General features: G+C 43.2%; 1 protein-coding gene across 1 annotated transcript in view; it reads left to right on the top strand.

Annotated features, from left to right (window-relative positions):
• Nucleotides 1-18505, top strand: part of STAM (signal transducing adaptor molecule) — a 181737-nt gene that overhangs the window by 79657 nt on the left and 83575 nt on the right. Inside the window, exons 8-10 of the mRNA XM_069211542.1 lie at nucleotides 918-1012; nucleotides 9769-9857; nucleotides 14192-14279. Coding sequence (XP_069067643.1) covers nucleotides 918-1012; nucleotides 9769-9857; nucleotides 14192-14279 — 272 coding nt within the window. The remainder of the gene's footprint in view (nucleotides 1-917; nucleotides 1013-9768; nucleotides 9858-14191; nucleotides 14280-18505) is intronic.

Here is an 18505-nt window from a genome sequence, read left to right as displayed (position 1 = left end):
CAGTCCTAACTCTTCAAATCTATGGTGTATCCTTCAACCTCCTCCCCTTTACTGTAATTTCTAGCCCTAGTAGGCCCCAATCTGCTGAACCCTTGAAGCTCAAGAGATTATAGCTCATCATGCCTTAGACAAAGGTGAGAGAAGATAAAAGCTTGAGGGAATCTGAGCTGTTGTACAGGATTAATTAACTCCAGGAGAAGGAAAGGAACAAATACAGAAAAAGGCAGCCAGAAGGGAGGGACCTAGACTGCGGGAGAAGAAGAACCTGTTAAATATTTTGAAGGCAAAAGGCTTAGAATTTGAGGCACCTGTGATAATCCTTGCTGTCATTGTAGCTAACACTACACCTCCCACATAGCTGAACATCTTAACGGCGTAGTGGACACATACACAATTGTGTGGCAGGTAACCTTTAACATTAATGAGGTTACTGCAAGCGGTGGCCTCTTCTACTGTAGTAGCAGGTAAAGAGTGCTACTTTGTACTGAATAATAACATGTGGCTGGGGTGAGTACAACTAGTGTTGTGTTTGTCTAAAATGGTTTTGTTTGTCAATGGAAGCAAGTTAAAACTTTGGAAAAGATCGTATGTGTCTGGGAATTCAATAACTCTTGGTCCATATCTGCATCCCACTCTGCAATTATAGTTACAGAAGCAACCCAAATATGGGAGATGGCATGGCAAATTTAGTTCCATGTTTGGAATAGTCCTGTCTTGCATTATTTCTTTTAGTAAGCAAATACAAGACTCAAGTCTCACTTCATTGATAGCTTTTGTATAGAAGTTGATTAGCATTAATGTTCACATGACAGTAGGAATGCAAGTTTGGCAGGTATACATGAGAACATTATCCGAGCTGGTATATTGTTAAATGTGTATTTTGTTTGATTGTGATTGCTTTATTCCATATTTTCTAGTGATTCAAATTGGTGGAAAGGTGAAACCCATTTGGGAATTGGACTATTTCCCTCTAACTTTGTAACAGCTGACCTCACAGCAGAACCAGAAATGAGTGAGTAATATTATTGTGCATAAGCGAGAATTTTAAAAATGCATTATTGACTCCTTTGGTGGCTCCATATTGCCATCTGTTTCATGCATCAACATAAATTAAACTCTGAAGAACACTTTAGAAGGCAATTGTGTGTAATCTTTCATTATTACACTCATATTCTGTTTCAGAATGGAAACTGTATTTCACTGGTTCATTTCTAGTTGGGACTTGAGACACCTTTAGGTGTTAGCATAGGTCATGTGATGAACAAAAAAAAGGAGGGGTTCTGACTCAATCCTCTTCAGCTGCTGCTTGCTTTGGCTCAATAGACTATATTCTGTTGCTTGATGAGTTTCATTCAGTTTTTAGATGAGCCCACATAATTATTTCCTCTTTTCTTTCTTGTTATTGGCCAGTAGATGTATTGGTCTGCATAAAGCGTGCTTCCATTGCAGTACATAGACATTGAAGTGTCCATGCACTGCAATGAAGGTACACCCCTTCACTTACCTTGTTTCCACACCTATCTCTACCCCTACTCTTACCCCTTCTCCCTCTCCTATTTATAATTCTGCGAAGTTTATACAAACTTTTTCTGCTTCTTGTTTCCCTACAGACCCCTCTGTATTGTTTTCCCCATGCTAGTTCCTACTCTTTTCTTAGCAAACACTTCTACACCTATCAGCATCATTATCAATAGTCCTACCCCACTTGTTCTCTCCTACTCAAATGTTCGTATACTTATGTATACATACACTTATTCTTTACCTGTGGAAGGTCTGTGAACCACCATTGTCTGGGCCTCTCGGGGACTATAAAGATCATTGTTGCCTACAAATTTCAAAGGTTCAGTAAGACTGCTGAGATTAGTGAAAATGATGGAAAGGCATACAGTAATCTCTCTGACCAGTTTAGCAAAAGGCCATTGCCAAGGGAACCAGGATTCCATCATTTCCTGGATGCAAGGCTTCATCATTTGGAGTTTTGAGGTGTACCAAAGAGATATACGTTCAGATAAGCCAATCTGCAAAAATGTCTTGAAGCATAATGTTGTCTGAAACCTACTCCTGATTTTCCTTGTAAAACCTGCAAAGGTGTCTGCTTGGAAATTTTGAATTCCTGGTTAAGTGAGCTGCTTTATTGTCTGCTCTTTGACCACAGACCATGGCCAAGTGTCATGAGCCTCTAGAGAAAGGGTCTTGATCTAGTACCTCTCTGTTTGTTCAGAGGGTGCACAATAATGATGTTGCCTACTTGTGTTGAGATGAAACTCATCTTCATCAAAGGTCGGAAAGCCTAGAGCACCAGACATTGATCTGAAAATAACTCTTTTTCTGACCATAGACTTGGACTGAGAAATCGCCTAAATGGTCTCCCTTGCCTGAGAAGAAACCATCTATGCGATGGTCTGAACTGGCAGATATTATGCAAACCCCCTAACAATGATTGTTCCTCATGCATGACTACAGTAGGGGTTGCTTTGATCTAGTAATAGCTGGGGTTTGTCATACTAGCTACCCTTGTGTCCAGTTGTGCTGCAGACAACTCTGCAGAATCTGTTCTGATAACCTGCTTTGAAACCAGGCAACCTTCTTGGACTACCACCTTTTAATCTTGCCTCTGCTCTCTAGGAAGGCCTTCAGAAAGGTTCTGGCTCACCGTCGTAGTTGCCAAGGAGGGTAGCTGCAGCAGCTGTTTTTAACAGTGTGGCTGCAGTAGCACATGTTTTCTTGCCCGTAACATCCACTTTCTGCTCTTTCTGTCAGTAGGAGTCAATTATTCGGGAGCATAAGCATTTCTTACTTTTATTGTCGACGTGATGACTGAATCAGTAATGGTATACAAGCTCTATTCATGTAAATCAGATAGTAGAAGTCCTAAAGATGTGGGAGAGGCTTGAGGGTGAAAGATCTCATTTATTATGTAAACCAATGTCTGCGTGCTATGAAAGGGATGTTTTAATTTGATAGTTCCTCAGGTCAAAACATCCTGAGAATGTCGGTGTTGAGTAGGTGGATGTACAGGCAGAATAATTAAAGCAGAGTACGACCTGGGAGTGGTTGATTTCTTTCTGATAGGAAAACTAAGAGTCTGTATAGATACTAAGACTGCTTAAGGTTCAGGTTTAGGAGGAGGTAGATTAGGAGGATTCAAAAGCCATTTTTTATGGATCCTCCAATGAAATAAAAGGACAAGGAAATTGTAGTGGTTGCGGCATCTTGTTGGATAATGGTGACAGTTTCTACCTCTTATTAGGAGTATGCCTAGACTTCAAAGATTTGCTCAGTGGTGTACCCTCACACTGTCCTGATTCTGAGTGATGTAATGCTGAAATGTCAAGTTGAGCGAGGGTGAATGTGATGCCAAAGTTTGTTCAGGGTGCTTTGCTGTCTTTTAATGTCCATTTAGACATTTTTCTTTTAGCAATTCTCGTCTTCTTTTACAAAGAGAGAAGTTGAAATGTAGACCTTAACACACATGGGGGGTGGGGTCTGTAGCAGCCTTGCTCTCAAATAGTAAAGAAATAGTAACTGGAAAGCAATGAAGAAAAAAGCGTAAAGACACCTCACAAGACTGCTTTGAAATAGAAAATCCTGTGATTATGCGAGCAAAACCTCAGAAAAGTATGTTTAAAAAAAACACCCAGAGAGTTGTGATACCCACTCCTACGAGCTGGAGAAAGAGCTGGCTCTGACTCACCTGCCAGTATAAGAAATTTTGGGATTTGACAGTCCTGGGTCTCAGAAAGGGATCAGTGGTTTTAACTCTCTCAATGTTAAACCATACCAGGCTGTTTTTTTTCTTATTACTTAGACATGTTAGGCAGAATTTGGTGTGAAGGATTCTGCAACGCTCTTATGTGAAATTTTGAAAAACCTTGCATATGATAGGATGTTGATTGTGGTCGTCAGCATTAGAAGCATGCTGGGCAGTTAAACCTCTCCGACATATGGTTCTGAAATGTTTTGGGACCACACACAGAGCAGGGAATTGTTCTAATGATTATGACTTTAAGCACATCCCTAAAATGTAGAATCTACACTACAGGGAACCGTTTCTTCCTGACTTGCCCTGCAATGTATGCTTGAATGCACCGCACCGACCCCCGCAGACCACGCCCGCAACCTCGGCTTCATCTTGAACCCCCTTCTCACCATGACCAAGCAAGTCAACGCCGTGTCCTCCGCCTGCTTCCTCACCCTCCGCATGCTCCGCAAGATCTTCCGCTGGATCCCCGCCGACACCAGAAAAACCGTGACCCACGCCCTCGTCACGAGCCGCCTGAACTACGGCAACACCCTCTACGCTGGGACCACCGCCAAACTCCAAAATCGCCTGCAACGCATTCAAAACGCATCAGCCCGCCTCATCCTCGACGTACCCCGCAACAGCCACATCTCTGCACACCTGAGACACCTGCATTGGCTCCCAGTCAGCAAAAGGATCACCTTCCGACTTCTCACCCACGCACACAAAGCCCTCCACGACAAGGAACCGGAATACCTCAACAGACGCCTCAACTTCTACGTCCCCACCCGCCCCTTCCGCTCCTCTGGCCTCGCACTCGCCGCCGTCCCTCGCATCCGACGCTCCACGGCGGGTGGGAGATCTTTCTCCTTCCTGGCGGCCAAGACCTGGAACTCCCTCCCCACCAGCCTCAGGACCACCCAGGACCACTCCGCTTTCCGGAGACTCCTAAAGACCTGGCTGTTCGAGCAGCGATAACCACCCCCTTTGTCCCTAGCGCCTTGAGACCCGCACGGGTGAGTAGCGCGCTTTATAAATGCTAATGATTTAATGGTTTAATGAATAGTGTAGCTGCTAGGAACCTTACACTGCTAGTGTCGAATTAATACTTGAGTGTTTTTGCAGGGCAAAAATGACTCCTTTTATTTTTAGGTCTCAGCTAGAATGCACATGTGCTGTCTCTTCAAGACCATTGTTATCTTACAGTAGTTTTAGCCTGTCTGTAATCCATTGGTTGGCTCATTCTCACTCTCACTTATTTTCTTTTTACTTGTTAACTGCTCTAGGTGTCCTTGTTCTTCCTGTGTTTATCCCTCCCTTTTCGTTTGTTTGTCCCTCCCCAGGAGCATGGATGCATTACTTGTGCCCCTCCACTGCTCATCTTTTTTAGGTGCTACTTTTTTCTTTGTGTGTTAGCACTCAACCAGAGTGTGTCTTTTTCAGTGGGCTCTCTTGTGTACTTCCTTACCTCCCTGTTCCTCCCACCTGCCTCACCACTATGCTACTGAAGCGGACAGTGGAAGGTGACAGTGACCTGTAGCTCTAGGTGCCATCTTTAGGAGAGCCAGGCGGTATTTCGGGGATGCAGAATGCCCATGGTGCTTCCTAAACCTAGGAAAATGTTTGCTGGAAAAGGGGGATCCAGGAGTTTGTGAGCTACAAGTTTGTTAGGTGTGTTTGAGGGGTCATTATTGGTGCTACACAACACTGTGTGGCAGTGCATTAAAGTGCCTTGCCTTGGAAGGATTATTTTGAACAGACGTGACTGAAGAATTGCTGTAGACTGTATTTCACTGCTGAACAGAGAGCGATGTTTTTATGGAGGAGACAGCCGTGGGAAGCGACCAAGGATTGTGACGGGACATCAGTCTTGGCCAGGTGCGACCAGATTCGAACTGCCCCCTGTTGTTCATTGTTTTAAGGTGTAACTGAGCGCTCTAATGCAAAAGTTCTGTGACTTGAGGTGCTCTTAATATCATGTAGGCTATGCTATGCTATTATAGATCTGAGCGACTCAATGTTTTGTGTGTTTCTTTATAAGATTGGTGCAATGTGACGTCAAATCTACAGTGTGTTGTAAAAAGTGCCCATTAGAAGCCTGCTGGTATCAAAGTGGGCTCAGCAGGCTTCAAGGGATGTGACACTCTTGTTAGCAAAAAGGGCTTTGAACCTGCCATTACGTTACATTTGTTGGCTTACATGGCACTCTTCTTTACAGCCTCATAATTGGTCACTGCAGGTCTAGCATAATTTCTGTTCCTTCTCTGGAGCAGGGACCAAACCACTCACCGCAATCCAATCCACTAAAACCTAGCACACTCGAGTCCTCCCAACCCACCCCACCCTACTGCAATCTGCCCCACCTGCCTCACTAAAATCTGCCCCACTCCAGTCCAAATCAATCTGCTCAACTCTAATCTGCCCCACTCCACTCTCCTCCACTCCAATACAAAACTATCTGGCCCACTCCAATCCACTCCAATCTACCTCACTCAAATCAACCTCACTCAAATCAACCTCACTCTAGTCCAATCCAGTCTACTCCACTCCACCACAATTCACCCCACTCCAATTGGCCACAATCCACCCCACTCCAATTCAAACCTCCCCTCACCAGTCCATCCCAGTCCAGACCAATGCAATCCTTTCCATTCCAAAACATTCTGCCTAACTCCAATACAAAACAGTCTGCCCCTCTCTAATCCACAACAATCTGACACATTCCAGTCCACAACAATCTGTCCCACTTCAGTCCAATACAATCTGACACACTCCAATCCAAAACAATCTGCCGCACTACAAACCAAAACAGTCTACCCACTCCAATCCAAAACAATCGGCCCCACTCCGATCAAAAACAATCTGCCCCACTACAATCCACCCCGCTCCTATCCAATCCACCTCACCCAAATGCAAGTCATCACAATTCATTCCAATTCACCCCACTTCCATCCAATCCTTCCACACCAACGCAATCCTTACCAATGGAATCTACCTCCCTCCAATCCAGTCTACCTCACCCCAATCCAATCCATCCCACCCCAATCAACCTCACTCCAATCCAGCACATCACTACCAACCCCATTCCAATCCAAAACAATCTCCCCCACTCCAGTTCCCCCACTCCTAGTTCTCCCCCCACTGCAATCTCCCACCCACTCCATTTTGTCCTACTCCATCCAAAACAATCTGCCCCACTCAATCTAAAACAATATGCCCCACTCCAACCCAACCTTTACTGCTCCAGTCTGTCCCACTCAATAGAAAATAATCTGCCCCACTCCAATCTGCCCTACTCAAATCCAAAACAATCTGCCTCAATCCAGTCTGTCACCCTCCAATCCAAAACAATCTTCCCCATTCCAATCCGACCTACTCCAATCCAAAACAACAATCTGCTCCACTCAAATCCAAAACAATCTGCCCCACTCCGATTTAAAACAATCTGCCCCACTACAGTCCACCCCATTACTATCAAATCTACCTCACCCAAACCCAAGCCATCCCAATCCATTCCAGTTCACCCCACTCACATCCATTCCTCCCACACCAACGCATTCCAAACCAATGGAATCTACCCTACTGCCATCCAGTCTACTTTACCACAATCCAATCCATCCCACACCACCCCAATCAACTCCACTCTAATCCAGCACATCACAACCCCGACCCCCATTCCAATCCCAAACAATCTGCCTGACTCCAGTCCAAAACAAACTGCACTATTCCAGTCCACAACAATCTGCACCACTCCACTCCAAACCAATCTGCTCCATTCCAATCTAAACAATCTGACCCCCCTCCAGCCTGCCCCAAACCAACACAATCTGCCCCAATACAATCTGCCACACTCAATCCAAAATAATCTGCCCCACTTCAATCCAAAAGCAATCTGCCCCTCTCCAGTCTGCCCCACTCCAATCTAAAACAATCTGCTCCACTCCAGTCTGCCCCATTCCAATCCAAACCAATCTACCTAACTCCAATCTGCCCCACTTTAATCAAAAGCAATTTGCCCCACTCCGATCCAAAACAATCTACTCAATTCCAGTCTTCCCCACTCCAATCCACAGCAATCTGCCTTACTCCAGTCTGCCCCACCCCAGTCTGCTCCACTCAAATACAAAACAATCTGCTGCACTACTGTCTGCACCACTCCAATCTACTCCACTCCAATCCAATCAATCTGTCCCACTCCAGTCAAAAACAATATTCCCCTCTCCAGTGTGCCCCACATCAATCCTCTACATTCCATTCCAATCCAGCCTGCTCCCACCCACTCCATCCCAATTCACAGCCCTCAAATCCATTACACTCTACCCCACTCCAATCCAATCCAACTCATACCAATCCAGCCCACTCCATTCCTATCCAACCCTCTTCATTCCTACCCATCTCTCTCCACCCCACTCCAATACACTGCAACCCAATCCACCCACCTTCAGTCCAATCTACCACAATCCATACAACTTCAATCCAGTCCAACCCATTCCAATACTGCCTGGCCCACTCCTGTCCAATCTAACCTAATCCACCCACTGAAATCCATCCCATTCCAAACCACACCCCACTCCAAACCACCCCACTCCAATCCAGTCCACCGCTACCCAATCCACCCCACTCCAGTCCACCTTAATCCACCCCACTTCAATCCAATACACCCCATGTAATCCACCCCACTCAATTTGTCACCTCACTCCAGTTCATTTCACACCACCTCAGTGCAATTCACTCCACTCCAGTCCACCTCACCCAGTCCAATCTGACCCGTTCCAGTCCAATCCACCCCACTATTTTGATCCACCCAGAGTGCACTCTAGCCCCATTCCAATCCACCCCACTCCACCCCGTTCTACTCTGATCCAATCTACTCCACTCTACCCCAGTTCAATCCACCCCACCCCAATTCAGTCCATCCAATCTAGTCCACCCTACTCCAATCTAGTCCACCCTACTCCAATCCAGTCCACCCCACTCCAATCCAGTCCACCCCACTCCAATCCAGTCCACCCCACTCCAATCCAGTCCACCCCACTCCAATCCAGTCCACCCCACTCCAATCCAGTCCACCCCACTCCAATCCAGTCCACCCCACTCCAATCCAGTCCACCCCACTCCAATCCAGTCCACCCCACTCTAGTCCAATCCACCCCACTCAAATTCACCCCACTCAACTCCACCCGACTCAATCTAGTCTACTGCAATCGACCCCACTCGACCCCTATCCATAACAACCCTCTGCTCCCATGCTCCGCTCTACAACACCCCACGCCACTAACTTTTAGCAGTGCTGAATAGCAGCCACGCTGGTGTAAAACATGGCAAAAACACATTGCCAACATCAGTAGCTTTGTATAGGTGAGACCTATTGGCTTTGGCAGTGCTTGTTTCTTTTTAAAGTGTATTGCGGTTTTCAACAAATACAGTGATGACTTAGGTTTTAATTCACCTTTTTTTAAATAATAAAAGGCAGAAGATAATATGTTCCCTCCTATTACGTTTTCTGTGCAGAATTAAAAAAATTGATAAGGTCTATATTTCAAATGTTTGCTCAAGGGCCATTCTATTACTGTTCATATAATGTGTGGGGGTGTGTGTGTATATATATGTGTGTGTGTATGTGTGTATATATAGATAAATATACACACACTAAGATTGTAACTACTTGTGTTTCATTCCTGTTATTTGTATATTGTATGACGCGTTTCTCTGTTCGGATCTCCCCATTAAGTGTAATATTTATTTGTAGCACATCTTTGCAGTAACTGAATGTAGCAGTATAAGTATCTTCTTGCTTCTTTGAGCCCTCCATCATAACTTTGGCGGAGGTATCGCCAATGTAAAAACATTTGTACTTCGAATGTTTGCACAACAATAAATGCTAACTAAACCTAAAAAACATCCATATAATTTTAAGTTGGGTAAAATGTGTGCAAAAACCGTTATTTTTAGAACAGTTTTGCAAATTTCATTGCAAGCATAGTATTGAGCATTTTGCTGAAGAATGTTATTTATATATTTTACAGTAAAAGCTGAGAAGAAGACAGTTCAGTTCAGCGATGAAGTTCAAGTAGAAACTATAGAGCCAGAGCCTGAGCTTGTTTTCATTGATGAAGTAAGTACAGTAACAAGAGTTAAATGTGTATCTGCTTCTCACTAAGACCAGATTACAGGCAGCTTTATCTTCCCAAATGTTGAAATGAAGAGAATGCAGTGGCAAGGTGCTGTTCACGACCTGTGCTGTTCAACAGTGTATGAACAAAGGTCCTTGCACTGTGCGGCCAGAGTTTCCCACAATGCTTGTCTGTCTGAACCTGTGTTGTTAACATCTAAGAGCCCATTTTTAGGTTGAGCGTGCAAGCGCTTTCCAACCTGTTGTCATCTATCGGTGGGCTTTTAACCACGATCATCTCATGCCCATCACTTTCACTCATTCGTGGGCTTTCCTTTCCAAAATCCTGTGATGTCATTGGTAAATGCTTGACCTTTGTCCCGCCTCGGGCGATTATGTTACCGCCTTGCAGACTGACCCTGTTACATGAATAATTGCACGAATGCTGATATACTTCAGTATGGGTAAACTACCTGTTTCTTTTGTCTCCCCTTCATGCTCCATGGCAGCCATGGCACTCACAGCGCCATCAGCGGGAAATCAGAAAATCAGTCAGCAGTATTGAAGCACTGGTCAAATTGTTACCTAATCAGATTAATTTCTTTTGGCTCTCCCCTTCGTGCTCCATAGCTTTTTCCAAAAACACTTATAATTGATAAATGCTTTACTAAAAACAACAGAAATCTGCAACGCTGCTCTCCCGGCACAGTGGGAGAGCCGATACTACAGTATTCACTGCACTTGGGAAAACTTGACCCATAATGCTCTGCAAGCATTCTTTTCACAACATGTTTGCTCATAACTCAGCCTGTGGTGGTCCTAGGACAATAGGACCACCACCAAAACGTTCAGCAGGGCACCCTTTCTCTGTTTAGGTCATATTCGGTTCCGCACACTAGGTTAGTGGGGACCCCGAAATAATAACCGCTCCCACCATTCATTCTCTTTTTAAGCTCTCTTATGGCTGGAACGTTTATTTTTACAGCTGGGAGTCATTTGTGTTGTAAGGGGCTTAGTATTGCAGAAGGCCTTCTGGTCCTCAAAATATAATGCACTATGCCCTCTAGGGGCAAAATATATGGTTACACTACATTACTTTGTGCCATTCTGTTTTCATGTGGTTATGCCCTCTTAGGACTAGCTTATATGGTTACACAAACACGTTTCTTACAAATGACATTTTTATTGTGGTGTTCTCTAGGGGCTGTTCTGAGCATTACAGTCAACATGCTACAGTATTGACTGCACTTGGTCATCCCATAATGCTTTGGAGGGCATTCTTTTACAAAACATTTTTGCTCATAACAGTGGTCCTAGGACAATGAGACCACCTTCAAAACGTTCATCACAACCTGCTCTTTCTTTCTAGATCATCTGACTATATCATCTCTGGGTACCCACACTACGTTAGTGGTGACCACTCCCACAATTTATTGTCTTTTTAATGTCTATCATGATTGGAACTTTTGTGTTACAGCTGTGAGTAGTTTGTGTTCCAAGGGTCTTAGTATTGCAGTAGGCCTGCTAGGCCTGAAAATGTGTAAGCCACTACATCCTCTGAGGGCAAAATACATGGCTGTACTGCATTACTTTCTTAGTTTCTGTTTTCATGTGGTTATGCCCTCTAGGGGCTGACTATATTGTTACATGCCCATGGTGTCCTCTCGGTGCTGTTCCCAGCATTACAGTCCACATACTACAATATTTGCTGCACTCGGTCACCCCATAATGCTTTGCAGGGCATTCTTTTACAAAACATGTTTGCCCAAAATTCAGCCTGTGATAGTTCTAGGACAATGGGACCTCCCTCAAAACGTTCACCACAACCCGCTCTTTCGGTCTAGATCAGGGTCCCCACACTAGGTTAGTGAGGTTCCTAAAATAATAACCTCTCCCATCATTCAGTGTCTTTTTGACATCTCTCATGGCTGGAACTTTTATTTTACAGCTAAAATAATTTGTGTTTTAAGGGTCTTGTTTGTAATATCATTGCAGTAGGCTTGCTAGCCCTGAAAATGTGTAATGTGCTATGCTCTCTAGGGGCTAAGTATATGGTTACACTGCTTTACTTTTGGCCATTTTCTTTTCATGTGGTTATGTCCTCTGGGTGCTAACTATGAGGTTACATGAACACGTTTCTTACAAATGGTATTTTCATTATGGTGTCCTCAAGAGGCTGTTCTGAGTATCACAGTCTAATGCCTAACGTTTATTTCTGATAAAGGTTTTTATTGGGTTTGTATGATATTTGTCTTTGTTTTACTAATCTCTCCTTATATCAATTATGACCATGATTCAGGCCAATTTAACATCCTTATTATACTATGACTGTTTGAACACTCTTGATATATTTGTGTGACCCTTCCAGTTCATTATAGCTCTTACTCCTCCATGGCTATCTTGTGTCTTTTTTTTTTTTTGGAGGGGGAATTGTTTTAGCCAGACAGAAACTCTGATGGTGTGGAGGTGAAAGTGGTATTCTATTGGAATTAGCATGGCAGATTTAAATTAGGATGCTAAATGGCAACCATTTCATTTTTGGCTGCAGATAGAGGAAGAAAGTAAATGGAAGTGCTTTAGTTATATGCAGGACGACTGGAATTATGTGGCAGGAAAAGACAAAATTATGAGGCAGGGTTGACCAATTTATGTGGCAAGAAAAGTCAATTTATGAATTTACAACACTAATAGCTCTAACTCAAGCAAGTGCGAGACCCATGTTATTTGATCAAAAGGTCTAATTTGACATTCCCTGTAGCTAGAGCTTTTTCCTTAATCCTTATGTTAACAACTCTAGAAGCAGTCCAGGGGCAACCAAGGCCAGTATCCCCAAAACAGCACAGAGAGGTGCACTTTGCTTCAATTGTCTTGAAAAAATGATTTCTTGCAAAGTTCAGCCGTTGTTACCAATAGGAAGCTGAGCTGTCCCGATCATCTATAAATAAGGCTGGGGATATTACTACAGCTGCTTTACTATAAATGCCTAACGTTGTTGTGGAGGAGATTGCTTTTTTGAAAATGTATCATGAAACTCCCGAGATAGATCTCTGCCATCTTATGGAAGAACTGGGCTTTTAGGAGTTAGATGAGCAAACTGCTTTTTGGGCTGAATTTGTCTAGGTTAAATATATATAGCATATTTTTTTAAAGATGCCTCGTTTTAGGAAGAGCTGACCACTAGCGGGAATAATGACCAATTGCAGGTGTTGGCTTTTTGCAGGTGTTGGCTTTTTGCAGGTGCTGGCTTTTTGTCCCGTTACATGCATCTCCGGACAGGAAAGGTACTTAAGCACTATGCTTCACAGCAACACTTGCTATATGTTTTATGAGATTTAGGTTGTGCTCAAGACATGTAGGAGGCCAGACCGCAGAAAAATGTATTGTCTTTGACGGGACTTAAAACACTGGTTTTCAGTTTATGACCAAGTCTGAAAAGACTTAAACCCCTCCTCATCTACCAGGTACTGCAGTTGGACTATCAATTAACTAGCTGCAAGCTCAGTTTGGTTTTGAAATATTTTTACGTTGAGCATGACAGATGGCAAAGAGAAGGTATGCAAGTTATATGACTTGTTGATGGAAATTGCCTATGGCATTTAAAAATCATGTGACAGCAGCTCTTCATTTAGCAGCATTACATGCAGCCCATTCTTTATTTTCCTTGGTTGTGTGGCTAAATAATTCATACTTTATATATATTTTCCATCTAGTATTTAATGCAAATAAAATTTTGAGTTACAATGGATTTGTCTTGGGCTAAGTTCATGCATTTTCATGTGATGACATTTCTAAGATTTTTTAAATTAACTGGCAGAATTCCAATGTGAGGAAATCCCATTTACACAGGCGAATTCCACCATTCATAACTGCTTTTGAAATGACTATGTTTGGACTTAAAATGTACTTAGGTGTGTAAATACCCTGGCTTGTTGTAATGTATTTTTGTATGTGTAGCTGAGATCATATCTCACATGTTTATCAGTCAAATTGCTTTTTAGGATAAATGTTCTGTGTAAATAAGATGTTGTTCTGAAATTAACAATACCCATTTTGCTCGTTACTTTCTCACACTTTGGAATTTTCACATTTATAAGAATATAAAAGACGAAACAAAGGATGAATGATAAAGTCCATATTTCTCGTCATATTGGCTCTTGTGCCAATAGTTTTTCAGCCACTCAAGCTCCTTCATTTGACATGCTGCTTTAAATTCCAATCTATCTGCTGAACTCCTCTAAAATAACAAAAGGAATAATTAACAGAAACAGTCTGCATTGCTAGCTTTGACAACCACTTGCATTTCTACCTCAGTTTATGTATTGCAATCATTTTCACAGGGAAAAATGGACCATTTACTACATCTGCTCCAAAGCACAGACCCAACAGATGGTCAGACGGATTCTGTTGAGCTTCTTCATCTTGAAGGTAATATTTAGGTTTGTTCTAGGTGACTGATCAAATATATTAAAAATATGCGTGAGTCTCTCAGTCCACATTCGTTTCTCTTTAAGTAAGTCTGTCCAAGATTTCATAAGATATTTGAGTCATTGTAAACTTCAGTTTAAAGCTGTGGATGATCTTGTTGACAAATGTACATTGTTAGGACTAGTTTTTAATTGTATTGCACAATGTGCTTTTGGCTCCATGGAGGAATTAAATTACATGCAACAATGCCTATCTGACTATTACAAGGGGTTCTACAGCCATGTATGGAATCTGAACTTTGGCCATATTTGGTCAATGAACTTCAAGGTAATAGTAATAACCTTTTTATGTCCCTTATTATTGTTACATATTTGGCCTGATACCCATCAAGTAGTTATGAAGATTTAGATGAACTCCACCTCCTTCAGTGTTAGTTACTAAGGTTCTGTTGCATGTTGAAAATGAAGTTAACAAATTTACACATACGTATCACCATCAAGTGTGTAACCTCTGCCTTTCCGCAGACCACAACAAGGTCACCTGCGATGCGCATAGCTTGCATGCTGGAAATGGCGCACTCGATGCAAGAGCACACCCTGGATATTTTCGGGGACGAACATGCACAGGAGGAGCCGGTGCAAGAAGGGGCATTTTCGATTGACGACTCTGATTCAGACCAGAATCCGATATCGAGAGTCAGGACCTTACTTTGGCGCAACCTGTGAGTTTAAAAAAAAAAAAACTGCCTCCTCCTCCTTACACAAAGACTGTTAAAGCCTTGAAAGAGGTCGGCGGACTACCACTGCCTTCGGGCCGTGGTCGGTCACAGAAGCTTCATTCGGCTTCCCTGCCATCAGGCTCAGCACTGAAAACTGGAAAGACTGTGCTTGGGTCTTCTATATCGATCTCTATTGTTTCAGTCCGAGTTAAACAATACAGAACTTAGGAACCGACAACCTCAATGCCTACAAATTTGTCACAGAGTGGGAGTACCACATGCATCCCTTTCGGAGCGAAAATTTTATACCTTCCCAAAATTTCGGTGCAGGCAAAATTGTGGCTTCTCCGACCATTCCTGTCAAGAAGAAGCTCTTGTTTGAGGGGGTTCTCGATACATTACCTCCACCTAAGAAGTTACATAAAGATGAGGTTTTTACTTCGGCAGCAGCCGCGCTCCTCTTTCAACTCTGCTGACACTTCCTCCCTCTCCTCCACCTCACTCTGCTCCTCATTCACCTAATTCTAACGTTGAAGGGGATTACACAACACAGGGTTCACCTGTATAGGATAGGGGAGACTTGGGGAGTGTGCCACAAGACCCAGACCCTTGGGATTCCTATGACACTGATCCTATCATTGAAATGACCCAGACCTTTACTCTGCCTGCACCTCCCTTCTAGATGACACCACAGGGTGTCAGCAAGTTATAGCCAGTGCTGCTTCCTATTACAATGTACAATTACATAAGGATCCAGTAGAATAAGACTTTCTATTTGATACCCTTACCTCAACACACAGAGACATACAATTTATTCCTATGTTGCCAGAAATGCTTTAACATGTCGGAGACATTTTTAAAGAGCCTGTGCGCTCACGTATAGTTACACCACAGGTTGTTGAAAAAGATAAACCACCTCCATCTGACCCACTTTATATCCAATCACAAGTCCCTCCAGATTCCATTGTCAGTGTTGTATAGCCATTTTAGTGATGTCTCAGGGTATCGTTATTTTAGCACGAAGCCTGCTGCCTAGTAACATTTTATTCTGCTTGATTTTATTATTTCTGAATTGACCACATCTGAGGTGTTATTTTCTTTTCTTTTCTTTATCTAGTTCTTTCGCCTAAGAAAACATTGCGTTTCTTAGCAAGACATTCTTTTCACTTTGTGCTTTCCTCAAGGCTGCAACGTGATAGGGTTGCCAGCACAAGTGGTACACCGTGTCTCTAACATTCACAGAAACACATACATACTTATTTTGGTACATCTTCTCAGAACATCAGCTGTTTTATTATAAAATCACTTCTTTGTCCCATGCACGTTAGAGGTAGATTCCAGCCAGAAGATCACGACCGCATGCTGATTAACTTTGCTACAGCTGCTTGCTGAGACTACCGGTTCCCTGGCTTACGTGGGGATGGTCTCTCTATGACAACAGGCTTCTTTGTTCAAGTACTGGGATGATGTCTTCCCAGGGTGGAATCCTGATGGGCGGATTAGGGCATATCATACTGTGCTCTAACTTAACTTAGGTAGGAACTACACATATATTATGCATAGTGACAGCATGGTGGGAATTTTCCTGTGTTTCTCTTTTCTTGTCACCATTTTGCTTCTATTATGTTTTAGTATTCTCCTTATTGTATTTCATGCCCTTTTATCTAAGACACAGCTGATGTAATAAATCCTATTAAACCATTTCCTGCCTCTGTTTGTCTTTGCAAGTGTGCGACTGATGTAACTGAGAGAAAAGGCTGAGATCTGATTTACCTGAGACATCATCTTGTCATGCGCCCGGTTGCCACAAATTATCTCTGCTCTTGGGCTGAGATGAGGCGCTGCTAGCTGGCCCGAAACTGATCAGGCTGATAGTTTTCACATGTTGTGGGATTGGACTCTGTGCCCCACAATTAGAGTGATGCTGCCGTCTGAATCCAACAGCTTCATTACGATAATGAGAGCCCACACAACTTCAATACCAAAGCCAGGAAAAGAGCAAATAGTCAAGCTACCCGAGATTCTCCTCCTCCAGAAAAAGAAAGCAAAAAACTTGACGCAGCAGGAAAAAGGGTAGCTGCGCAAGCTGCCAACCATGGGTGTATTGGCAATTCACAGACACTGCTTGCAAGATACAATAGGGCCCGCTGGGATGAAATGAAAGACCTTCTTCAACACGTCCCAGAAGAACACCGTAAGCGTGCACAGCAAATTGTTTCTGAAGGTCAAACCATTGCAAACGATTCAATTAGATGTACATTAGATGCAGCAGACACAGCCACACGTGGGGTTAACACCAGTAAGCTCCTTAGAAGACATGATAGTACTTAATATGACTTTTGATGGGGAGCACCTTTTTGGTCCACAGGTGGACTCCATCCTTGACAAATTAAAGAAAGACACAGTCCCTGCAAAAGCAATGGGTGCTCTACATATGCAAGCTAGCATTTCTTTTTTTCTTTTTTTTTTTGGCCGCCCAATGTTTAGGGGTGTCTACAAATCAACTACATTCTCTGAACATTCCTCCTCACAGCAATGTCAAGCCTCTTACTCATACTCAAGGTTCTGTCAGAGGAACATATAGCGGAACAATTCCAGAGGCAGAGGAAATACCACCAACACTTGTGGTTCAACCTCCTCAGCCAAACTGACTACCTCCACATTCCTCCTCGTCATTCCACTCCAATAGGAGGGCATTTTCAATTTCACCACGATCAATGGACACACATAACAGCGGACCTTCTGGGTCCTATCCATTATCCAACATGGTTATTGTCCAGAACTTACATCAACACCCCCAAACATTCCACCACACAGATACCAAATGTCAACAGAAGACCTCAGTCTTTTAAAGGAAGAGGTTCAATCTCTACTGTTAAAAGGAGCTATAGAAAGTGTTCCCATGCAATACCAAGGAACAGAAGTATGCTCTCTCTAATTCCTCGTTGCCAAAAAGGATGGCTCTCTCAGACCTATTTTGGATCTCAGACCGCCAAATCAATATATTCTCTCAGAGCATTTTCATATGGTCACCCTTCAAGATGTAATTCCATTACTACAAAAAGGTGACTTCATGACTGCCTTAGACCTGAAGGTCTTACTTTCACATTCCCCTCCATCAAGCAAAGGCAAGTATCTTTGATTTGCAGTAGCGGGCCAATATTGTCAGTTCAAGGTTCTGCGTTTTGGTGTCAACACCGCCCCCTGGTATTCACCAAATGTCCAGCAGTAGCTGCAGCACGTCTCAGAAGACAACAGACACATGTATTCCCTTACTTGGATGACTGGCTGATCAAAGCCACCACTTTACGGCAGTGTCAGTCTCACACTTAAATGATTGTAAACCTTCTTCACAAGTTAATACCCTAAAATCACATCTACAGCCTCTTCAAATTCAACCGTATTTAGGGGCTATTCTCAATACACAACTGGGGTTAGCTTACCCCAATCCAGCACGTTTTGACAATTTTCAGCAATCAATCTCTCAGATACCGGTCAATCATTCCTA

Source organism: Pleurodeles waltl, chromosome 10 (assembly GCF_031143425.1).
Source record: "Pleurodeles waltl isolate 20211129_DDA chromosome 10, aPleWal1.hap1.20221129, whole genome shotgun sequence".
NCBI lineage: Eukaryota > Metazoa > Chordata > Amphibia > Caudata > Salamandridae > Pleurodeles > Pleurodeles waltl.
Note: the sequence above shows the minus strand (reverse complement) of the source record. Positions and strands in the feature narration are given on the sequence as shown.